We start from the raw sequence: 26,201 nt of genomic DNA, 5'->3' as shown, positions 1-26,201 counted from the left end.
CTTTACCAACATTGTTTTGGCTGTTAGAGGCCTCTTGCAAGTCCATATGAACTTAATGCTCAATTTTTGTATTTCTCCAAGAATGTTCATCTAAATTTTTATAAGAATTACATTGAATTTGTTGATTGTTTTAACTAATATTGCCATATTAAAAATATTATTTGTATGTCTTATTTAAATTCTTTCAGCAAAGTTTTACAGTTTTTTGTGTACAAGTCTTTCACTTTTTGTTAACTTTATTCCCAAGTATTTTACTCTTTTGGATTCTATTGTAACTGGAATTGTTAGTTTTCTTTTTGTATTGCTTGTTGCATGTATATAAAACTACAGCTGATTTTTGCATATTGTTCTTATACCTTGCACCTTTGCTGAATTTGTTTATCTCTACTAGTTTGGGTGTGTATTCTTTGGGGTTTTTTTAAGAAGTAGGATCATGTCATCTTCCTTTCCAATTTGAGTGCCTTTTATTTCTTTTTTGCCTCATTGTTCTGACTGAATCTTCCAGTACAGTGGTGAGTAGCAAAAGTGAAAGTAGGCCTCCTTATCTTGTTCCTGATATTAGGGGAAATTTCACCATTGAATATGATGTTATCTATGGATTTTTTAAATAAAACTTCATATCATTATGATATATTTAAATTTTTTTATTTTATTTATTTTTAATATAAATTTATTTATTTTAATTGGAGGCTAATTACTTTACAATATTGTAGTGGTTTTGCCATACATTGACATGAATCCGCCATGGGTGTACATGTGTTCCCCATCCTGAACCCCTCCTCCCACCTCCCTCACCATCCCATCCCTCTGGGTCATCCCAGTGCACCAGCCCCGAGGACCCTGTATCATGCATCGAACCTGGACTGGCGATTCATTTCACATATGATAATGTACATGTTTCAATGCCATTCTCCCAAATCATCCCACCCTCACCCTCTCTCACAGAGTCCAAAAGACTGTTCTATACCTCTGTGTCTCTTTTGCTATCTCACATACAGGGTTATTGTTAACATTGTTCTAAATTTCATATATATGCGTTATTATACTGTATTGGTGTTTTTCTGGCTTACTTCACTCTGTATAATAGACTTCAGTTTCATCCACCTCATTAGAACTGATTCAAATGTATTCTTTTTGATGGCTGAGTAATATTCCATTGTGTATATGTACCATAGCTTTCTTATCTATTCGTCTGCTGATGGCCATCTAGGTTGCTTCCATGTCCTGGCTATTATAAACAGTGCTGCAATGAACATTGGGGTACATGTATCTCTTTCAATTCTGGTTTCCTTGGTGTGTATGCCCAGCAGTGGGGTTGCTGGGTCATATGGCAGTTCTATTTCCAGTTTTTTAGGGAATCTCCACACTGTTCTCCATAGCGGCTGTACTAGTTTACATTCCCACCAACAGTGTAAGAGGGTTCCCTTTTCTCCACACCCCCTCCAGCATTTATTACTTGTAGACTTTTGGATAGCAGCCATTCTGACTGGCGTGAAATGGTACCTCATTGTGGTTTTGATTTGCATTTCTCTGATAATGAGTGATGTTGAGCATCTTTTCATGTGTTTGTTAGCCATCTGTATGTCTTCTTTGGAGAAATGTCTATTTAGTTCTTTGGCCCATTTTTTGATTGGGTCATTTATTTTTCTGAAATTGAGCTGCAGGAGTTGCTTGTATATTTTTGAGATTGATTGTTTGTCAGTTGCTTCATTTGATATTACTTTCTCCCATTCTGAAGAATGTCTTTTCACCTTGCTTATAGTTTCCTTTGTTGTGCAAAAGCTTTTAAGTTTAATTAGGTCCTATTTGTTTATTTTTGCTTTTATTTCCAATATCTGGGAGCTGGGTCATAGAGGATCCTGCTGTGATTTATGTCAGAGAGTGTTTTGCCTATGATTTCCTCTAGGAGTTTTATAGTTTCTGGTCTTAAATGTTTAGATCTTTAATCCATTTTGAGTTTATTTTTGTGTATGGTATTAGAAAGTGTTCTAGTTTCATTCTTTTACAAGTGGTTGACCAGTTTTTCCAGCACCACTTGTTAAAGAGATTGCCTTTTCTCCATTGTATATTCTTGCCTCCTTTGTCGAAGATACGGTGCCCATAGGTGCGTGGATTTATCTCTGGGCTTTCTATTTTGTTCCATAAGAAGTAAAACTCTCACTGCTTGCTGATGATGTGATCCTCTACATAGAAAACCCTAAAGACTCCACCAGAAAATTACGAGAGCTAATCAATGAATATAGTAAAGTTACAGGATATAAAATCAACACATAGAAATCCCTTGCATTCTTATATACTAACAATGAGAAAACAGAAAGAGAAATTAAGGAAACAATTCCATTCACCATTGCAACGAAAAGAATAAAATACTTAGGAATATATCAACCTAAAGACACAAAAGACCTATATATAGAAAACTATAAAACACTGGTGAAAGAAATCAAAGAGGACACAAATAGATGGAGAAATTGCCATCTTCATGGATCAGAAGAATCAATATAGTGAAAATGAGTATACTACACAAAGCTATCTATAGATTCAATCTATAGATTCAATGCAATCCCTATCAAGCTACCAACAGTATTTTTCACAGGGCTAGAACAAATAATTTCACAATTTGTATGGAAATACAAAAAACCTCGAATAGCCAAAACAATCTTGAGAAAGAAGAAAGGAACTGGAGGAATCAACCTGCCTGACTTCAGGCTCTACTACAAAGCCACAGTCATCAAGACAATATGGTACTGGCACAAAGACAGAAATATAGATTAATGATATCATTTTGTTATCATTTATCATTTTGATATAGTTTTCTTCTTTATCTTGAAACACTTTGTCAAAGGCTTTATTTCCATCAGTTGAGATGACCACGTGTGTTTCTTCCATTTGTTCTATTAATGTGATATATTACACTGATTGACTTTCTTTTGTTGAAACACCCCTGCATTCCTGGGATAAATCACACTTACCATGATGTAGAATTCTTTTGATATGCTTATTAGATTCAGTTTGCTAGTAGGTGATTTTTGCATCTATAGTCATAAGAGATATTGGATTATAGTTACTTTCTTTGTAATCTCTTTATCTGGATTTGCTGTCAGGATAACACTGACCTTATAAGAATGAATTATGGAATGTTCCCTCCTTGTATACTTTTTGGAAGAGTTGGAGAAGGACTGCTGTTAACTCTTATTTAAATGTTCAGTAGAACTCACCAGCGAAGTCTCCTGATCCTGGACTTTTCTTCACTTCACTTATTTTTTGACAATGATTCAATTGATTTACTTGTTATGAGACTGTTCAGATAGAATGCTTCATTTCTTAATGCTTACTTTGGTAATTTCACTTTGGCTTTCTTTGTAGCACTCGTACTGGTTCAGCAAACCAAGAATTAAAATTAAAAAAGAAGAAATGAATGCCTCTGTGATAACTCAAAACAAGTATTTTGAGGCTGAACCTACTGGTTTGGTGGCAGGTATCAAGATCAAACATTTGTACAAGGTATTGTTTCAAAAGTCTCTTTTTCTTACAAAGACTGAATACTACATACTACTATTAGGATTGTTTGTAACTAGCTATTCCAAGAAATCAAATGAGATACTTAATAAAGAATCATAGTTAATATAGTTCTCATCTGAAGCATTCATGGAACATATTAATATATATTCTGTGTGTGATCTTATTTGCTCTACCCATTGTGCTTATTTTTAATCTCCTCTAATGGATTTGGCAGCAAGTGATATTTGAATTTTGTAATAAAATTCTCTGAAGAAAATAAACTTTATAATGCAATAAGAACATTTGGGTGTGTGGTTGGAGAGGATAACATCAAAGGTAGTTAAAGCAAAACCTCTCTGAAGGGATAACCTTTGAACTAGAGAATGAGAAGAATCAATTATTTGAAAAGCTAAAGGAAAAACACTCATGTTAGAAAATCACAAATTTGAAAACCCTGAGGTGAGAAAGACTTTCATGTTGAAAGATTGCTGCTACGAGCTGTTAGCTATGCCAGGATTTGTGACTTCCAGAGAGAGGATTTTGATCTGCGGCTAGAGATGAGGCTCAATCACTAGGAGCTTTTGTGTAGCAAAGGTTTATTAAAGTATAAAAAGGATAGTAAAACCTTCCAACATAGACATCAGAAGGGGACAGAAAGAGTGCCCCCTTGCTAGTTTTTAGCAAGGAGTTATATATCTGTTAGCAAGCTGCTAATTAGATAAAAGAAACACCTCAAAACTGAGAGAGCTGTACCTGGCCCCTCTCCCACAGCATGCATTTTGAGATAGCATTGGCACAAGGTGAGTCATCCCAGCCATAAAACAATCGACATGAATCTTGAAGAAAGGCAGATTTCCAAGCAAATACATAGTTTCATTAACAGAGCTTAAGAGAACATTTCCATGTGTAAGACATACTGGTTTGTAGAGCCATTAGCAGTTCAAGGTTTGAGAAAAAGGTTAGTCTTACAGAAATGGATTTGAAGAAAGGCAGATTCCAAGGGAAATACATAGTTTCATCAAGATAGCTTAAGAAAAACATTTCCATAAGAAAAACACATTGGTTAGCTCAAGGTTTGAGAAAAGTTAAGCTCAAGTGGAACCAGGAGTTGTCGTGACAGCATAGGATTAGGAAAAAAATGTCTGCCACTTGCAGTTTATTTCCTCCTGCCTCTTGGGGACCCCTAGTCTTCCTACCTGTTACCCTGTCAATGTGTTTGAGGAACAGAAAAAAAAAAAAAAACAATATTTGGAGGCAAAAGAATGTTAGTAAATGGCTTCATTGGGAAGCCATTATTTGGCTAGAGGAATGTGTGTGTGTGTGTGTGTGTGTGTGTGTGTATAGATAGATAGATAGATAGATAGATCATTTTTGACTACATTGTGGGAAATGGAATGTTGGAAATTGAGGAGTTAAGGAGGAGAAGTGTAGGAAACAAAGAACAATGGTACCTTGCTTCAGAAGTAATGATAATTGAACAAAGGTCATAGCAATACCTATTAAAAGAAATGGACAAATCCAAGATATTTTCCACAGAATGGAGAATATTGGGGAATAAGTGGGCACTGAAAGAAAAGAAGGAAACTGGATAACAAGCTATTAATGGAGCGATTAAATGTTAAATAACATAGACCTTTGCTGTTCTTACCAAGTTATACTAGATTTTCTTAAATGTTTCTCCATTTGCAGTATTTTCTGAGATCAGTTTCTGGAAGCTTTAAGTGGTTGTTTTTTGTTTTGCTTTTTTCATTTTTCTTTTCTTTTTTTCAGTTCTGAACTCCTTTTTTTATTATTATTTTTTAGCTGAAGGATAATTGCTTACAGAATTTTGTAGTTCTCTATCAAACCTCAACATGAAACATGTTTTTTTAATTTTTACCAGAATTTCTTGTTCCACTGTGGAGTGGGTCTATGGAGCTCTTCATGCTTACTTCCCAGAAATGAATCTTTTTATTGTCTTTTTTAATGGATTCAATTTTCTTAAATTTTGTTTAGAGTGTTTTTAATGAGGATTTTTATGATAGATATTGTTCTCTTTTCATTTGTTGTAAGGTATTTCTCTCATTTTGATACCAGGATAATGATAGCTTCATATAGTGAGTTGGGAAGTATTTCCTCCTTTTCAATTTTCCAGAAGAGATTTTGTACATGTATTATTTTGTATCTAATTACTTGGGGAATTTTCCTGAGATCTTTTTTGTAATTTATTTCTAACTTAACTCTGATTATGGTCAAAGAAAGACACTTTGTATGACTTCAATTCTTATAAATGTGTTGATTCTTACTTGTTTCAGTCAATCATTTGTCTAAATAAATTTTTTAAGTACTTGAAAATAATGTGTAATCTGCTCCTGTTAAGTGAATTAATACAAAAATGTCAATTAAGACAAGTTAGTTGTTAGCTCTTCAAGTATTCTATATCCTTACTGATTCTACATATTCTAACAATTATTGAGAGCAAAGTATCAAAGTCTTTGAAAATAACTGCATTTTTCTATTTCTGTTTGTAGTTCTATTGATTGTTGCCTCATGTATTTTGAATTTGGTTATTGGGTATATAAACATTTAGTAATATTATGTCCTCTTGAAAGGCTGATCTCATTATGATTATAAAATGACATTCTTATCTTTGGCAATATTTTTTCTCTCTTAAATCTACTCTAATTGTTTATGTAACCACACCACTTACCTTTTATTATTATTATTGAATTCTGTTTTACTATAACACTAAGACTTTCAGGTTATTGGTTTTAATTTTCAAATCAAAATATTTTCTGAACATTTGTATAATTTATTGTATTTGAATAGAACATCAACTAGGCAATATCCATGTGTTTCTAAAACCACATTTTTGAGGTTTGATTAACATCCAAAAAGCTAATTATCCTACTTAAATGTCACCTGATTAATATACATGTATACTATGGGAGCTTCCCAGGTGACATTAGAGGTAAAGAACCCACCTGCCAATGCAGGAGACATGAGATGCACATTTGATCCTTGGCTTGGGACGATCCCCTTGAGGAGGGCGTGGCAACTCACTCCAGTATTCTTGCCTGGAAAACCCTATGGACAGAGGAGCCTAGCTGCTGCAGTCCATGGGGTCACAAAGAGTCAGACACGACCGAAGTGACTTAGCACACATGTATAAATGTACATGTCAGTTCAGTTCAGTTCAGTCACTCAGTCTTGTCCAACTCTTTGCAACCCCATGGACTGCAGCACACCAGGCTTCCCTGTCCATCACAAACTCCCGGAGCTTGCTAAAACTCATGTCCATCAAGTCAGTGATGCTATCCAACCATCTCATCCTATGTCTCTTCTTTTTAATACGCTGTCTAGATTGGTCACAGCTTTTCTTCCAAGGAGCAAGTTTCGTTTAATTTCATGTCTTCGGTCACCATCTGCAGTGACTTTGGAGCCCCCAAAAATAAAGTTTGTCACTGTTTCCATTGTTTCCCCATCTATTTGCCATGAAGTGATGGGACCGGATGCCATGATCTTCATTTTTTAAATGTTGAGTTTTAAGCCAGATTTTTCACTCACCTCTTTCACTTTAATAAAGAGGCTTTTTAGTTTCTCTTCACTTTATGCCATAAAAGAGCTGTCATCTACATATCTGAGGTATTGATATTTCTCCTTGTAATCTTGATTCCAGTTTGTGCTTCATCCATCCTGACATTTCACATGATGTACTCTTCATATAAGTTAAATCAGCAGGGTGTCAATATACAGTCTTGACGTACTCCTTTCCCAATTTGGAACCAGTTGATTGTTCCATGTCCGGTTCTAACTGTTGCTTCTTGACCTACATACAGGTTTCTCAGGAGGAAGGTAAGGTGGTCTGGTATTCCCATCTGTTGAAGAATTTTCCACATTTTGTTTTGATCTACACAGTCAAAGGCTTTGGCATAATCAATAAAGCAGGAGTAGATGTTTTTCTGGTATTCTCTAGGTTTTTCAATGATCCAGTGGATGTTGGAAATTTGATCTCTAGTTCCTCTGCCTTTTGGTAATGCTAGCATGTGAGATGAATGCAACTGTGTGATCATTTGAACATTCTTTGGCATTGCCTTTCTTTGGGATTGAAATGAAAACTGATCTTTTCCAGTCCTGTGACCACTGCTGAGTTTTGCAAATCTGCTGACATATGGAGTGCAGCACTCTCACAGCATCATCTTTTAGGATTTGAAATCCTAAAACAACAATCCTTCCAATGAATATTCAGAGTTGACTTCCTTTAGAATTGACTGATTTGATCTCCTTGCTGTCCAAGGGACTCTCAAGAACTTTCTCCAGCACCACAGTTCAAAAGCATCAATTCTTCAGTGCTCAGCCTTCTTTGTGATTCAACTCTCACATCCATATATGACTACTGGAAAAACCATAGCTTTGACTATACAAGACTTTGTGGCAAAGTGATGTCTCTGCTGTTTATTATGCTGTCTAGATTTCTCATAGCTTTTCTTTCAAGAAGCAAGCATCTTTTAGTTTTGTGGCTGCAGTCACTGTCCGCAGGGATTTTGAAGCCCAAGAAAATAAAGTCTTTCACTGTTTCCACTTCTATTTGCCATGAAATGATGGGACTGGATGCCATGATCTTAGTTTTTTGAATGTTGAGTCTTTAGCAGATTTTTCACTCTCATCTTTCACCTTCACCAAGAGGCTCTAGTTCCTCTTCATTTTCTGCCATTAGTGTGGTATTATCTGCATATCTGAGGTTGTTGATATTTCTCCAGTGGTCTTGACTCCAGCTTGTGTTTCATCCAGTCCAGCATTTCACATGATGTATCCTGCATATAAGTTAAATAAGCAAAGTGACAATATACAGCTTTGATGTACTCCTTTCCCAATTGTGATCAGTCCATTGTTCCACGTCCAGTTGTAACTGTTGCTTCTTGACCTTGATACAGGTTTCTCAGGAGACAGGTAAGGTGATCTGGTAGTCCCATCTCTTGAAGAATTTTCCAAAGTTTGTTGTGATCGACACAGTCAAAGGCTTTAGTGTAGTCAATGAAGCAGAAGTAGATGTTTTTCTGTAATTCTCTTGTTTCTTCTATAATCCAGTGGATGTTGACAATTTGATCTCTGGCTCCTCTGCCTTTTCTAAACCCAGCTTGTGCATCAGGAAGTTCTCAGTTCATATACTTTTGAAGCCTAGCTTGAAGGATTTTGAGCATTATCTTGCTATCATGTGAAATGAGTGCAATTGTGTGGTAGTTTGAACTTTCTTTGACATTTCCCTTTTTTGGGATTGGAATGAAAACCAACCTTTTCCAGTCCTGTGGCCACTTCTGAGTTTTCCAAATTTGCTGGCATATTGAAGGCAGCACTTTCACAGCATCATCTTTTAGGATTTGAAATAGCTCAACTGGAATTCCATCACCTCTACTATCTTTGTTCATAGTGATGCTTCCTAAGGCCCTCTTAACTTTTCACTCCAAGATGTCTGGCTCTAGGTGAGTGATCACACCATCATGGTTATATGGGTCATTAAGATGTTTTTTGTATAGTTCTGTATATTCTTGCCACCTCTTAATATCTTCTGCTTCTGTTAGGTCCATACCATTTCTGTCCTTTATTGTGCCCATCTGTGCATGAAATGTTCCCTTGGTATCTCTAATTTTCTTGAATTGGAGGATAATTGCTCTACAATATTGTGTTGGCTTTTGCCATACATCAATCTCTTCTATGTGGATATTTTTCAGGAGTAAATACTGTAGTACTACGCAGTCTATGGTTGGTTGAATCAGTTGATGTGCAGGAAGCACAGATATGGAAGACCAACTATAAATTATATGTTAATTAACCCCCATGTTGTTCAAAAGTCAACTATAGTAGGAATTTTCAAAAGACCCTTCTGAAAGTTTGTCAAGCATGTTTTATAAAGGATCAAATAAATATTTTAGGCTCCATGATCCACATAGAGTGTCTGTCACATATTCTGTTTTATATTTTTTACCAAGTCTTTAAAAGTATAAAAAACTGTTCCTAGTTTGTTTGTTTGTTTGTTTGTTTTTGCCATACAAAAGCAGATAATGGACCATATTTGAGCTGCTGTTTGGAATCTTAAGAATTTCTGGACATGCTTTTGAAGTGAAGTGAAAGTCGTTCAGTCATGTCCAACTCTTTGTGACCCCATGGACTATACAGTCCATGGAATTCTCCAAGCCAGAATACTGGAGTGGGTAGCCTTTCCCCTCTCCAGGGGATCTTCCCAACTTAGGGATCAAACCCAGGTCTTCCACATTGCAGACAGATTCTTTACCAGCTGAGCCATCAGGTTTTTATCAATAAATAAACTTCTGGCTGAAATCATGGCATCAACTTTTCCAATCATTGGTGGCAGTTTCTGTGAGCTTTCCTAGATCCTGCTACAGTTTATTAAACCCATAATTACAATATGATGTTCTTTATACATAAAGTATAAAAAAGTCTCCATTTTCCTTACCAAGTGTAAATAGATATACATACCACCAAGACTTCATATTTATTTTGGCTAGTATACAAACTCAATGCACCTACATGTATTGTTCCTTGTTCACAGTATCATCTTCTTTATACAATATGAGTTTGATGATATGATGTTTCTTCTAAGGATAGGATATAAGTGTCTTTCATAAGTGATAAGTGACAAATATCAAGTTATTCTTTTCTTTATTCCACAGGAATTAGGTGACAAAGTAGTAATAAACAATATGTCTTTGAATTTATATAAAGGGCAGATCACTATTCTCCTAGGACAAAATGGGGCAGGAAAAACCACAGCCTTGTCTATTCTCACAGGTATGTATTTGGCTCTATCCAAAGCAGCAGTCAGGTTCCTTCTAAACTATAAATCAATCAACAACTTTTAGTGTTAAAGTATGTTGTCATTTCAGTGTTGTAGTTATTATTACAGTTTCAATTATTTAAAACCAAGATGCTCACATGATATAATACATTAATTTAATCAATTAAAAATGTGCCGGCTCTTTTTCTAGGAATAGATATAACAGTGGTGATTTCAAAGTTGTTACATTCAGTTTTATACTCTGGTAGAGATACAGACAAAAATGTGAAACATAAAACACACCATAAATGAAAAGGAAGATGTAGAATCCAAAAGAATGACACCTAACCTGTTTTGGGCATGATGAATGGGGTAGTGACATCAATATGAGGCAAATAAGAGATATAAAGAGCTATGAAGAAAAGGAAAGAAGAACATTATATAAGCAAAGACTAGAAAACTGAAGAGCAGGGAACAGACATATGACTAGACTAGGAAAGGAATGTAAATAATGGCAAAAGATGAAGATGGATGAATAATCAAAAGGTCAAATCATAAAAGAATTGGGGGAAGCCATCCATTAAAGTTTAGAATTTATTCTGAGAGCAATGAAAGGTCATGAAAGGATATTTTATGAAGGTTTATACTTTAGAAATATTGTATTCACTAAAAAGAAAGAATGGATAAAGAATACTAGGGACCATTAGAACAGTGAACTCTATGTTGAGCATAAGTCCTAGAGGCTAAAGCAGGGGTTGAGCCTAGTACTCAAGATAAAAACAGCCTCTGTTTGTTACAAAAGTGATGTCAGAACTAACAAGAGGGGCAGACACTACTCATAGTCTCTGCTGTTTTGCGTATTTGAACTGACTCCCTCTATGTCTGTTAAAACTTTTCTTAAAAGAATGACTGCCTAGCTAACACAAGGTCATGATTCAAGTTATCATTACCTTCATGATAATATTAATATATGTATAATATATATAGTTAATATGCTTTACATAATTTGTCCTGGAATACACACCATGCTTTATTTTTCTTTTTTTATGGTTAGAACATTTTCTTTACAAAATATTATTTTAGTTTCAGTCATATGACATAGTGATTCAGTGTTTTTATACATTATGAAGTGGTCATCACAATAATTCTAGTAACCTCAGATTACCATACAGTTATTGCAGTATTGCTGATTATATTCCTTACGCTTTACACTTAGCTTCATACCCTCTAATGGATCCTATTGTTACAAATGGAAAGATAGGTATAAATATAGATACATGTATCACATCTTATCTATTCATCTCTCAGTGGCTATGTGCTTCCATATCTTGTGTGTGCTAGTCACTCAGTCTTGTCCAACTCTTTGTGACTCCATAGACTGTAGTCCAACAGACTCCTGTTGTCCATGGGATTCTCCAGGCAAGAATACTGGAGTGGGTTGCCATTCCCTTCTCTAGGGGATCTTCCTGACCCAGGGATCAAACCCTGGTCTCCTGCATTACAGGCAGATTCCTTACCATCAGAGCTACCAGGGAAGCTTCCATATATTAGATATTGTAATTAGGATTCCACATTTTCTCTGCCAAGGGCATGGATTCAGTCCCTGGTTGGAGAATTAAGATCCTGCAAGCTGCAAGGTGTGGCCCAAAAAATGCTACAGTGAACATGGGGAAGCATATATATCTTTGGATTTAGTGTTTTCATTTTCTTTGGATAAATGTGCAGAGGTAGAATCACTGGATTATATAATAGTTCTGTTTTTAATTTTTTGAGAAACCACCATATTGTTTCATAGTGGTTGTACCAATTATATTCTGCCAACAATGTGTAAGTTTTTCCTTTTCTACATCTTCACCAAAACTTATTTTTTCTCTTTTATTTCTTCTGACAGAAGTGAGGTTCCATGCTTTACATGTTACTTAAGAACACTTGTCATACACTTTCCCATCTACACTGGGAATGCCTAATGTAGGCATCACAGTTCAGTTCTTGTTATGAATAGGATTTCAATAGGTATCCTATTCATACACAAGATGCAGATCAAAAGCAACCGTCCAGTGAAAACATGGCAGAGGAGGTAGCTCCAACCTTCAGTCCCTTCACAAACTAAACTGATGAAGAAATACAGAATGTCAACACCAATTTTGGCAGAGCTCTGGAAGCAGGCGAAGCCTTATAGCAATAAAGCAATACCAAATAAAGAAAAAGGTAAATTGGATGATAGGTGAGAGTGACTCAGCAATTTTGGAAGCCTCAGGCCCTGTTCATCTCAGAGACACTGGGATGACAAAAACATACAGGGATGAAATACCTTTCTGAGAATTCTAGAAACCAGTTTGGAAGCTACAGCACACAAACGACTACTTAGTGAGTACCATAAAGCATATGAAGTTTGTGTCATTTTCTCACCTATTCTGTCCCTCCAAATGGTACGGCAGAGTCAGAAGGAATCTTCACAATGCCTAAATTTTACCTTGGGACAAAAGGGGAAAGCTAGGATTTCCATTTAGTGATCTTGCTTGTCTGGGGCTGCCTTTGAGATTGGTTTCTATCTTGCCTAATGGAGTATTGTGGGAGAGGCAGTGTGGTATGGATGCAGTTTGGAATCCACAGGAAAAAAACAGGCCAGCTTGAGGCACTTTAAAGTGCTTAAAAGCCACAGAAAATTTGCAGTTCTGCAGACAGGGAGCAAGATAGGACAGGAAAAGAAATACAATAGAAACTGAAACCAAAAACTCCAAGCTGCTTAAGAAAATTAATACAGTTAGAAACAGATACTGATGGCTGCAATCACCGTCCACAGTGATTTCGGAGCCCAAGGAAAAAAATCTGTCGTTGCTTCCACTTTTCCCCCTTCTATTTGCCATGAAGTGATGGGACCGGATGTCATCATCTTGGTTTTTGAATGTTGAGTTTCAGTCCCGCTTTTTTCACTCTCCTCTTTCACCCTCATCAAGAGGCTCTTTAGTTCCTCTTCACTTGCTACCATTAGTGTGATATCATCTTCATATCTGATGTTGATATTTCTCCCAGCAATCTTGATTCTAGCTTATGATTCATCCAGCCCAGCATTTCTCATGATGTGCTCTGCATATAAAAGTTAAACAAGCAGGATGACGATATACAGCCTTGTCGTACTCCTTTCCCAATTTTGAGCCAGTCAGTTGCTCCATGTTTGATTCAAACTGTTGCTTCTTGACCTGCATACAGGTTTCTCAGGAGACAGGTAAGATGGTCTGGTATTCCTATCTGTTTAAGAATTTTCCACAGTTTGTCATGATCCACACACTCAAAGGCTTTAGCATAGTCAATGAAGCAGAAGTAGATGTTTTTCTGGAATTCCCTTGCTTTCTTTAGGATCCAACAAATGTTGGCAATTTGACCTCTGCTTCCTCTGCCTTTTCTAAACCCAGCTTGTACATCTGGAATTTTTTTATTCATATACTGCTGAAGCCTAGCTTGACAGATGTTGAGCATTACCTTATTAGGATGTGAGATGAGCACAATTGTATGGTAATTTGAACAATCTTTGGCATTGCCTTTCTTTGGGATTGGAATGAAAACTGACTTTTTTCAGTCCTGAGGCCACTTCTGAGTTTCCCAGACTTGCTGATACATTGAGTGCAGCATCTTTTAGGATTTTAAATAGCTCAGGTGGAATTCTGTCACCTCTACTAGCTTTGTTCACAGTAATGCTTTCTAAGGCCCACTTGAATTCACACTCCAGAATGCCCGGCTCTAAGTGAGAGACTACACCCTCATGGTTATCCATTAGGACCTTTTTTACATAGTACTTCTGTGTATTTTTGCCACCCCTTCTTAATCTTGTCTGTTTCTGTTAGGTCCTTACTGTTTCTGTCCTTTACTGTGCCCATCCTTACATGAAATGTCCTTTTGATATTTCCAATTTTCTTGAAGATAACTCTAGTCTTTCCCATTCTATCATTTTCTTCTATTTCTTTGCACTGTTCACTTAAGAAGGCCTTCTTATCTTTCCTTGCTATTCTTTGGAACTCTGCTTTCAGTTGGGTATATCTTTCCCTTTCTCCCTTGCCTTTTGCTTCCTTCTTTCCTTAGCTAGTCTTTTGGACTCTGTGGGAGAGGGGGAGGGTGGGATGATTTGGGAGAATGGCACTGAAACATGTATATTATCATGTGTGAAATGGATCACCAGTCCAGGTTCAATGCATGGGACAGGGTGCTCGGGGCTGGTGCACTGGGATGACCCAGAAGGGTGGGATGGGGATGGAGGTGGGAGGGGGGGTCAGGATGAGGAACACATGTACACCCATGGCTGATTCATGCAATGCATGGCAAAACTACTACAATATTGTAAAGTAATTAGCCTCCAATTAAAATTTATATTTAAAAATTAATTAATTAATTAAAAACTAAAACCAGCAAAAAATAAATAATGTTTAAAAATAAATAAAACATGATATTGTGCTAAATGCAAATAAATAAGTAAATAAATCCCCCCCCCCCCAAAAAAAAAAAAGAAAAGAAAAGCCTCTTCAGACAACCAGCTTCACATTTTGCATTTCTTTTTCTTTGGGATGGTTTTGGTCACTGTCTCCTGTACAATGTTACTAACCTCCATCCATAGTTCTTTAGGCACTCTGTCTACAAGGTCTAATCCCTTGAATCTATTCATCATCTACACTGTATGTGGGGGTTTAATTTAGGCCTAATTATCTTCTTGATTTCTTCAATTTAAGCCCTGAATTTTGCAATAAGGAACTCATGATCTGAGCCACAGTCAGCTCCAGGTCTTGTTGCTGATGGTATAGAGCATTTCTTACTTCCACTGCAGAGAACGTAATCAGTCTGTTTTGGTATTGATCATCTGGTGATGTCCATGTGTACAGTTGTCTCTTGGATTGCTGGAAGAGGGTGTTTGCTATGACCAGTGTGTTCTTTTGACAAAACTGTTAGCCTTTGCTCTGCTTCATTTTGTACTACAAAGCCAAACTTGTCTATTATACCGGGTATCTCTTGACTTCCACTTTTGCATTCCAATCCCCTATGATGACAAGGACATCTTTTTGTTCTAGAAGATGTTGTAGGTCTTCATAGAGCAGGTCAACATCAGCTTTTTCTGCATCAGTGTTTTGGGAATAGACTTCGAGTACTGTGATGTTGAATGGTTTGCCTTAGAACAATCCGAGTTCATTCTGTCATTTTAAAGGTTGCACCCAGGTATTGTATTTTGAACACTTTTGTTGACTGTGAGGGCTACTCCATTTCTTCTAAGCGATTCTTGCACACTGTTCAGTTCAGTTCAGTCGCTCAGTTGTGTCCGACTCTTTGTGACCCCATGAATCACAGCATGCCAGGCCTCCCTGTCCATCACCAACTCCTGGAGTTCACCCAAACTCATGTGCATCGAGTCGGTGATTCCATCCAGCCATCTCATCCTCTGTCGTCCCCTTCTCCTCCTGCCCTCAATCCCTCCCAGCATCAGGGTCTTTTCCAATGAGTCAACTCTTCGCATGAGGTATTGGAGTTTCAGTCTCAGCATCAGTCCTTCCAATGAACACCGAGGACTGGTCTCCTTTAGGATAGACTGGTTGGATCTCCCTGCAGTCCAAGGAACTCTCAAGAGTCTTCTCCAACACCACAGTTCAAAAGCATCAATTCTTCAGCCCTCAGCCTTCTCCACAGTCCAACTCCCACATCTATACATGACCACTGGAAAAACCATAGCCTTGACTAGATGGACCTTTGTTAGCAAAGTAATATCTCTGCTTTTTAATATGCTATCTAGATTGGCCATAACTTTCCTTCCGAGGAGTAAGCGTCTTTTAATTTCATGGCTGCAATCACCATCTGCAGTGATTTTGGAGCCCCCAGAAATAAAGTCTGACACTGTTTTCACTGTTTCCCCATCTATTTCCCATGAAATGATGGGACTAGATGCCATGATCTTAGTTTTTTTAATGTTGAGCGCAATGTAGTAAATAAAATAGTCATCTGAATTAAATTTGCCCATTCCCATCCATTTTAGTTCACTGATTCCGGAGATGTGGATGTTTACTCTTGCCATCTCCTGCTTGACCTTGTCCAATTTACTTTGATTCATGGACCTAACATTCTAGTTTCCTGTGCAATACTGTTCTTCACAGGATCAGACTTTGCTTTCACCACCAGACACATCTACAACTTAGCATCATTTCTGCTTTGGCATATCCACTTCATTCTCTCTGGAGCTATTAGTAATTGCCCTCTGCCCTTCCCTGGGAGCATATTGGACACCTTCAAACCTGGGGAGAGAGGGATAAGGGGATCATCTTCCAGTGTCATATCTTTTTGCCATTTTACACTGTTCTTGGGGTTCTCCCGGCAAGAATACTGGAGTGGGTTACCATTTCCTCCTCCAGTTGACCACATTTTGTCAGAACTCTTCACTATGACCTGTCTGTCATGGGTAGCCCTGCATGGCATGACTCATAGCTTCATTGAGCTACACAAGCCCCTTCACCACAAGAAGGCTGTGATCCAAGTGCTGTGTACTGCTAACCTAAAGAAATGAAAAGGACTTATGAGAGAACACTGTGAACAATCATATGCTAACAGGTTAAATAATCAAAATAAAATGGACAAATTCCTAGAAACATATGAATTACCTAAACAGATTCATGAAGAAATAGAAAATGGAACAAAACTATAACAAGTAGAGCACTTGAGTCAGTAATAAAAAGCCTTCTGTATTTATTTGCTAGGGCTACCATAAAAAAATACCACAGATGGGGTGAATTTAAAAACAGAAATTTATTTTTCCTCACAGTTCTAGAGGCTGGAAGTCCAAGTTTAAGGTATTAACAGGTTTGATTTCTTTTTCTTTTTCCTTTTCTTTTTTTTTTTTCCTGAGGCTTTTTCCTTGGCTTATAGGAGGCCATCTTCTCCTGAGTCTTCACGTGGTCTTCCTTTTGTTCACAGTTGTGTCCTAATTCTTATTATAAGGATACCAGTCATATTGGATTAGAGCCCACCGATATAACTTCATTTTATCTTAACTACCTCTTTAAAGGCCCTATATTGAAATATGCATTCTGAGGTACTAGGGGTTAAGACTTTAACAGATGAATTTGTAGGGATACAATTTCACCTACAACACCTCCCAGCAAAGAAAAGTCCAATTCAATGACTGCACTGTTGAATTCTACCAAACATTTAAAGGATTAATATCAAGCTTTCTCAAACTTCCAAGAATAATAGAAGAGGAACACTTTCTATTCTATTTGGCCACCATTTCTGTCCTATGAGGCCAATTACCCTCCAGTCAAAGCCAGATAAAGACCTCACAGGAAAAGAAAGTACAGATAAATATTCCTTCTGAATATAGTTTTTTTAAAAATCATCAACAATATACAAGAGCACATTAAAAGGATATAAATCACGATCAAGTGGATTTTTCCCAAGAATGCAGCAATGTTTCAACATAAGAAAGTCAGTCAGTGTGATCACTACTGTATGTTAATAATACAACAAAACCTACATGGCCATCTTAAGTATGCAAGAAAAAACATTTGATCAAATCAACAAAATTTCTTGTCAAAAACAAAACAAAACATTCAGAAAATGGAGTAGAAGGAATTTCCTCGACATAATATCTATTAAAAAACACAACTAAAGTTATACGCAATGGTGAAAGTCTGAAATCAGCTTTCCTCTTAATATTACAAACTAAGCAAGGATATCTTCTGTCCCCACTACTACTCAACATTGTATGGAAATTTCTAAGCAATTAGGCAAGAAAAAGAGAAAAGCTATCCAAATTGGAAAATTAAACTAAATTATCCCTATTCACAGATAGCATGATACTGTATATGGAAAGCCCAAAGAATCCACAAAAGTCTACTAGAGCTAATAAATGAATTTTGTAAAGTTACAGGTTATAAGATTAACACAAAAAACTATTTCTATATACCATAAGTGAACAATTTGAAATGGAAAATATAGCATCCAAAAGGATAGAATACATAGTAATAAATTTAACCAAGAAAATGAAAGACTTGTACACACAAATGACAAAATAATCAGTTCAGTTCAGTTCAGTCGCTCAGTCATGTCCGACTCTTTGCAACCCTGTGGACTGCCACGTGCCAGGCTTCCCTGTCCATCAACTCCCAGAGCTTGCTCAAATTCGTGTCCATTGAGTCAGTGATGCCACCCAACCATATCATCCTCTATTGTCCCCTTCTCCTCCTGCCTTCAATATTTTCCAGCATCAGGGTCTTTTCCAATGAGTCAGTTTGCATCAGGTGGCCAAATTATTGAAGCTTCAACTTCAGCATCAGTCCTTCCAATAAATATACAAGATTGATTTCTTTGTGGATTGACTGGTTTGATCTCTTTGCAGTCCAAGGGACTCTCAAGAGTCTTCTCCAACACTACTCTGCACCTCAAAATATTACTGAAAGAAAAAAAGTTAAGACCTAAGTTAATGGAAATATTTCATATGTTCATGGATCAGAACATTTAAAATTGTCAATATTACCAAAAGCAATCTAACAATTCAACAAGTCTTTATAAAAATTCCAACTGCCTTTTTTGCAGAATTGGAAAAACTGATCCTACAATTTATATGGAATTACAAAGGTCACCAAAAAAATCTTTAAAAATAAGAATAAACTTGATGTCAAAATTCCAGATTATAAAACTCTGAAGCTACATTAATCACAAAAGTCAAAACAATGTGTTGCTGGCCAAAGGATAAACAAATAGACCAATGAAATAAAATTGAGAGACCAGAAATAAACCCATACATCTATGACCAATTTATTTTTTCAATTCTAAAGACTTGATTTATTTCTAGATTTTCTTTGAGACATTGACATTAATTTAGTGAATCCCTTGTGTTTTCTCATACAAATACAATTTTGCTAAAAGGAACACATTCTTTTTTTCTGGGTTTATTGGGATATACCTGACATATAACATTGTGTAAGTTTAAGGTATACAACATGTTGATTTGATATACTTTTATATTGTAAAATCATTACCATTGTAGCATCAGCTAACACCTCCATCACATGCTATAATTACCTTTTATGAGCTGGGAACATTTAAGATCTACTGTATAGCAGCTTTCCAGTATGTAATACAGTATTGTTAACCATATTACAATTCTGTGTATTAGATCCCCACAATTTATTCACCTTCTGACTTGAAGTTTGTATCCTTTGACATCTCCCCCTCTTTCCTATAGGAGAATTTACAAGGTCTCCCTTGTCACTGCCGCCTTGGGGAAAGGGTGTTGCTGGCAAACAGCTGTTCCCTGTACCCACTCTTAATGTCTCCAGACTTGTTTTCTGCTCACCTGGCGTACTGGAACTTCTCCTTTGGAAACTTAAGCTTTCATAAAGGCTCTCTCTTTTGTGGGTTACTGCCTAAGTCAGGGTTTTCTAGATGCTACCAGATGCCAGCCAATAGGGGTTGAAGGAGTTTTCACCACCACTATGGAGATCTGACTCAATACTGACTCAAATCTGACTGCCTTTTACCTGATATCCAGGTGGGCAAGACTCCTCCCATATCCCTTGGCACATGGTGCTGGATGCCGTAGCTCCCACAGAGGCATGTTTTTTCCCCATATTTTAAAGGTTTTATTTTGTATTGGGGTATAACCGATGAACAGTGTTGTGATAGTTTCAGGTGAACTGTGAGGGGACTCAGCCACACATACACATTTTCACTCACCCCAAACTCGCCTCCCAACCAGGCTGCCATATCATATTGAGCAGAGTTCCATGTGCTATAGGGTAGGTCCTTGTTGGTTATCCACTTTAAATATAGCAGTGTGTACAGGCAACCGTTAAGTTCATTCTCTAAGTCTTTGAGTCCACAGATGGACTTTTGTTCATGGATAAATGCCAATCTTGTTATTGTGGAGTATGTGTGTCCTCAGTCGTGTCTGATGTTTGTGATGCCATGGACTGTAGCCCACCAGGCTCCTCTGTCCATGGGATTTTCCAGGAAACAATACAGGAGTGAGTTGCCCTTTCCTACTCCAGGGGATCTTCCCAACTCAGGGATCAAACCTGTGTCTCTTGTGTCTCCTCCACTAGCAAGCAGACTCTACCACTGCACCACCTGGGAAGCCCTACTGTTGAGTAGGAGGATAAAAATGAGAGATATCTTATGTCACTATGATGCTGACATCATTCCACCTATCCTTTTTTAAAGGCTGGATAATATTCTATTGTGTGTATATACCACATTTTCTGTATCCACTCATCTGTAGGTGGATATTTAGGTTCTGAATCTTGGCTATTATACATAATACTGCAATGAATATAGCAGTGAAATATCTAATCTAAGAATCTCTTCAATATTCTAATCTTAGTGCTTTTTGATAAATAGAAGTGAGACTGCTGGGTAATATGGTAGTTCTATTTTTAAATCTTTGAGGAATTTTCATATTATTTTCCACAGTGGCTACACCATTTTACATTTTCACCAATAGTGTACAATGGTTCAAATTACTTCACATCCTCCCTAACACTTGCTATACTTTGTTTCAACAATGGCCATCCTAACAGATGTGAGATGCTATCATATTGTGGTTTTGATTTACAATTCCCCAATGATTAGTGATGCTGAGCATCTTTTCATATACCTATTGTCCATTTACATATCTTCTTTGAAGAAACATCTGTTCACTTACTTTGACTGTTTTTTAAAATGATGATGCTGTTAAAGTGCTGCACTCAATATGCCAGCAAATTTGGAAAACTCAGCAGTGCCCACAGGACTGGAAAAGGTCAGTTTTCGTTCCAGTCCCAAAGAAAGGCAATGCCAAAGAATGTTCAAAGTAAAGAAAGTGAAAGAAGTGAAGTCACTCAGTCGTGTCCAACTCTTTGCGACCCAATGGACTCCTCCATCCATGGGATTTTCCAGGCAAGGGTATTGGAGTGGGTTACCATTTCCTTCTCCAGGGGATCCCCATGACCCAGGGATCAAACCCAAGTCTCCCACATTGCAGGCAGACACTTTACCATCTAAGCCACTAGGAAAGCCCCCAAAATGTTCAAACTATTGCACAACTGCACTCATCTCACATGCTAGCAAAGCAATGTTCAAAATTCTCCAAGCCAGGCTTCAACAGTACATGAACTGTGAGCTTCCATATGTCCAAGCTGGACTTAGAAAAAGCAAAGGAACCAGAGATCAAATTGCCAACATCTGCTGGATCATATAAAAAGCAAGAGAATTCCAGTAAAACATCTGCTTCTGCTTCACTGAGTACACTAAAGCCATTGACATTCCACAACAAACTATGGAAAATTCTTAAAGAGATGGGACTACCAGACCACCTTACCTGCCTCCTGAGAAAGCTGTATCCAGGTCAAGAAGCAACAATTCGAACCGGGCACGGAACAACTGACTGGTTCCAAATTGGGAAAGGAGTACGTCGTGACTGTATACTGACACCCTGCTTATTTAACTTATATGTAGAGTACATCATGAGAAATGCTGGGCTGGATGAAGCACAAGCTGGAATCAAGACTGCCAGGAGAAATATCAATAACCTCAGATATGCAGATGACACCACCCTTATGGCAGAAAGAGAAGAGGAATTAAGGAGCCGCTTGATGAAGGTGAAAGAGGAGAGTGAAAAAACTGGCTTAAAACTCAACATTCAAATAACTAAGGTTGTTATAGAAACCGTGGTGAAGGAAAGAGACAAGTGGCACTCAAAGATGCAGAACAGCAGGGTTTTTTCAGCACCAGTGCCAGCTCTGAGGAGTCGCCTCCAAAGGCTGAGCACCCAGGCTTTGTTCTGGGTATCTTTTATACACCATAAGCTTCCCACTCAAACAGCTCAGATCCCTCCCCTCCCCAGGTAGTCCAAGTTCCCACGGATATAACAAGCAAGCTGTTAACATGAAATAATGGAAGGAAAAGCAAAAGGTTGTTACTTTAATTGGGGGCTTTATCTAGCTCCCATCTCATCCCCATCTCTTGATGTTTAGGGTGCATCTGCAGCCATCAGAGAACATCATCTTCTGGCACTTGCTGGTATCCCTTGAAAAGCAGCAACTGGGTGGCCATCCTCTGTTCGACAACTGTCTCTATGAAACCTGTTACAACATTGATTAGGAGGGGTATGAAGCAGGGAATAAGCAGACATCCAGCGAGTATGACTACGACCATCCCAATCATTTTTTTAAACTAACCTAGCCAAGAGAACCGTCCTCCAAAGAGGCCATTGACTCTGAGGGCTCTAATTTTTCCCTTCCAGTAATTTTCCCTTCCCATGGACAGGGAGGCCTGGCGTGCTGCGGTTCATGGGGTCACAAAGAGTTGGACACAACTGAGCTACTGAACTGAGTGCATAGGGAAGCTGAACTATAACATGCGGCCAGTTGGTATATAGAGTAAGTGAATCCTCGGACCCATTTCCCTTATTGGTAGAAAGATTCCATAGATTCAGAACAATCATCCTGACTCTCAGACGAGGAGGGGATTTTACAACTTAACAGAACTATAAGGCAAAAATATGCTGCTTTCATATTTAAGCTGATTGCAGTAGAAGGAGACTCCAAAAAACAAGAACTATGAAGAAGTAGGCAAAGCAGAGGGAAAGTTTTAGGATACAGGTCCACTCTTGGGAATAAAGCCCTATTCTGAATAAGATGAATAGGGGGAGTCCCAGTCCAATTAATAACCAATATGGCCTTTTGTCCATCTTGTTGGTTCCTCAAACCTGCGTTGACTGACCAGCTTCTGATGTGACCAGAGCAGGGCTTCAGGGTGGTTGTTTCCTTCTTTGCAAGGTCAGGCACAGGGATTGTTCTGGACTGAGGGTCATTTCCCACTTCTATCAACTATCAGACGGACTTGCAGGTTTGACTCTGGAGTAATGGATCCAAGTTGTCTATTCCTGCCACCTTGAGAGCAGTGGGAGTAGTTAAGATTACAGAATAGGGCCCTTTCCACATGGGTTTTAAAGGCTCTTTTTACCCATTCTTGATCCTCTGGTTGGTGGGGATGTACTGTTATGCCTAAGGATATGGGTATTCTATCAACTGTACATTCATGTATTTGAGAGATTGGGTGTCCTAACCCTTGTAGCTGTCTATATAAGTCCAAGTTCCCCAGTTCTCTGGTGTACCCCCTTAAGTTGACTAGCGAGAGTGGTCATCCATACAGGATTTCAAATGGTGAAAACCCTATCCCTGCCCGGGCTGAACACCTGACCTTTAAAAGGGCCACAGGTAACATGTCTACTGTAAGCTGGTCAACCTGTCAACATGTAACCTGGTCTCCTGGCAGTTTTGCTAGGGTTTGTTTGAGAGTTTGATTCATGCTTTCCACTTTCCCTGAGCTCTGGGGATGGTAGGCAGTATGCAATTTCCACTGGATTTTCAAAGCCTTTGCCACCTGTTGTACTGTCTCAGCTACAAATGCCCGTCCATTGTCCAACCCTGTGGTCAGAGACATTCCATACCTGAGGACAATGTCTTTCAAGAGTGCCTTGGATACTTCTCTTGCTTTTTCAGTTCGGGTAGGAAAGGCTTTCCACCCAGCCTGAAAAGGTGCAGATAAAAACTAAAAAGTATCTAAATCCTCGACTTCGGGTGATCTCAGTGAAATCTACTTCCATATCCTCAAAGGGGAAGAGTCCACAATGTTGTGTCCCTGCTGGCCTACCAGGCCCCCGGCAGGCATTATTTTGTAAGTAGCTTACACATTGCTGGGAGACGGAAGAACAAGAGTGTGGGGAGGCAAGCAATGAGATAGTACCCGCCTTGCAAAGTCTCTAAGGTGGTCTTGCCCATATGAGTCAGTTTACGTCACTGGTGGACCAGCTTGTAGGCTAGCTGTTCTGGAACATAGACTTGGTGGTCCTGTGTGACCCACCATTCTGTCTTGGCCTTGGTTCCCCCTTCCTTTTTTATCCATTTTTCCTCCTTAGGAGAGTACCCAGGGGCAACTCATATCTTCGGGGCTAGCAGGACTTTCTGTTTGTCTGGCTGCTGTCCCCAGGCAGCCTCCTTGGTGGCTGCATCAGCGTGGCGGTTCCCTTTGGCCACTGGGTCACCTCCCTTCTGGTGGCCTTTGCAATGGACAACTGCCACTTCTTTTGGTTCCCATACTACTTCCAGAAGTTTCAGGATTTTTGGTTTGGTTTTTAATGCTTTTTCCTTCTGCTGTAAGGAGTCCTCTTTCCTTGTGTAAGGCTCCGTGGACATGTAGAGTAACAAAAGCATACCACAAGTCAGTATAGATGTTAACTCACTGGTCTCGGCTGAGTTCCAGTGCCCTGATTAATGCCCATAACTCCACTCTCTGCACTGACCATCCTTGAGGAAGCACCTCTGCTTCTCCCACTTCAGAATCAGACACCTCAGCATACCCAGCCATCCTCTTCCCATTTTCCATGAAGCTGTTACCATCAGTATATAGGACCAGGTCTGTGTTGTTGAGTGGCTTGTCAGTCAGATCTGGTCTAGTAAAAAATGCTTCATCTAGTATTTCCAAGCAGTCGTGGTCCAAGGGCCCTTCTTCATCTGGTAGGAAGGTAGCTGTGTTTAGAGTCCGTACAACTTGCAGTTTTAACCGTGAGTTTTCATGTAGTAACCCTTGATATTGAGTTATCTGTGCATGCATGAGCCGATGGTGGCCTCAGCTATGTCCATCAGGATTACAACTGAGTGTGGGACCTTAACATTTAGGTTTTGCCCCAACGTTAATCTGTCAACCTCCCTCACTAGCAAGGTAGTGGCTGCTAGTGCTTGGAGGCAGGGTGGCCCAGCCACAACCGAATTGATCTGTTTAGACAAGTAGGCCACCAGCCTTTGCCAAGGTCCAAATTCTTGGGTCAAGATTCCCAAGGCCATTTTGTTCTTGTCATGAACAGAGATTGAACTCTCTGGTTACATCAGGAAGCTTTAGGGCTGGGACCTCGGAGATTTTTGCCTTAACTGTTTGATATGCCACCTCTTGGCTTGGTCCCCATTCAAGGGAAACCTTTTCCTCCCCTTTCAGAGCCTGATATAGCCACCTGGCCAGGCCTGAAAATTCAGGAATCCATATCCTACAGAATCCTGCTGCTCCCAGGAACTCACGGACCTTCTGGTGAGTGGTAAAGGTAGGGATGGCACAAACTGCTTCTTTCCTTTCAGTTTTGAGCTTCGCCAGCCCCACATGATGTTGAAACCTAGATATTTGACTCGTCTTTTACAGATTTGTGCCTTTTTATTTGATACCTGGTACCCAGCTTCCATGAACAAGGAAAGGGGGGCCTTTGTTCCTTCTAAGCATCAAGCTTGTGTTGCACTGGCCAGCAGAAGGCCATCGACATATTGCAGCAGGACACAGTGTAATTTATCCAAGTCGGCAGCCAAAGCTCCACTGAAGACAGTAGGGGAGTTCTTGAGCCCCTGAGGAAGCCTCGTCCAAGTGAGCTGTTCCTTGTTTCCTGTGTGTGGTTTTTTCCCATTCAAAGGCAAATAGTGGTTGGCTGACAGGTGCAACTCAGAGGCAGAAGAAGGCATCTTTCAAGTCCAAGCAAGTAAACCATTCGGCTGTGGAAGGGATCAGTCCTAGCAGAGTGTACGGATTAGACACTGCCAGGTGCAGACTAGTTGTTGCCTTGTTTACAGCTCTTAAGTCCTGAACCAGATGGTAGTCATGCGTCCCTGTCTTCTTCACAGGTAGTAATGGGGTGTTCCAGTGTGACTGGCATTTCATCTGAAGTCCGTGTTGGTGTAGTCTGTCTCAATGAGCCTGGATTCCCAATCAGGACTCCCAGGGCGTTGGATACTGTCACAGTTTTACAGGCTGAGCTCCCAGTTTCCGATAAATCAGGATGGGAGCATAGTGTTTTGCCAGACCTAGAGGATTTTTCTTGGCCCAAACTAGTGGGTACTCAGTCTCTAATTCAGGAGGAATGGTCCTTTCTCCTGGAGGGGAAGAATAC

General features: G+C 38.8%; 1 protein-coding gene across 1 annotated transcript in view; it reads left to right on the top strand.

Annotated features, from left to right (window-relative positions):
• The window catches only part of LOC102404003 (phospholipid-transporting ATPase ABCA3), a 219,365-nt gene that overhangs the window by 69,037 nt on the left and 124,127 nt on the right, over window positions 1-26,201 (top strand). The window contains exons 10-11 of the mRNA XM_044935836.2: window positions 3,364-3,501; window positions 10,167-10,313. Of these exons, the coding sequence (XP_044791771.2) occupies window positions 3,364-3,501; window positions 10,167-10,313 (285 nt within the window). The remainder of the gene's footprint in view (window positions 1-3,363; window positions 3,502-10,166; window positions 10,314-26,201) is intronic.

This window comes from Bubalus bubalis, chromosome 24 (genome assembly GCF_019923935.1).
Source record: "Bubalus bubalis isolate 160015118507 breed Murrah chromosome 24, NDDB_SH_1, whole genome shotgun sequence".
NCBI classification, from domain to species: domain Eukaryota; kingdom Metazoa; phylum Chordata; class Mammalia; order Artiodactyla; family Bovidae; genus Bubalus; species Bubalus bubalis.
The sequence above is the reverse complement of the archived record's forward strand: the minus strand, read 5'-3'. Positions and strand labels throughout refer to the sequence as shown.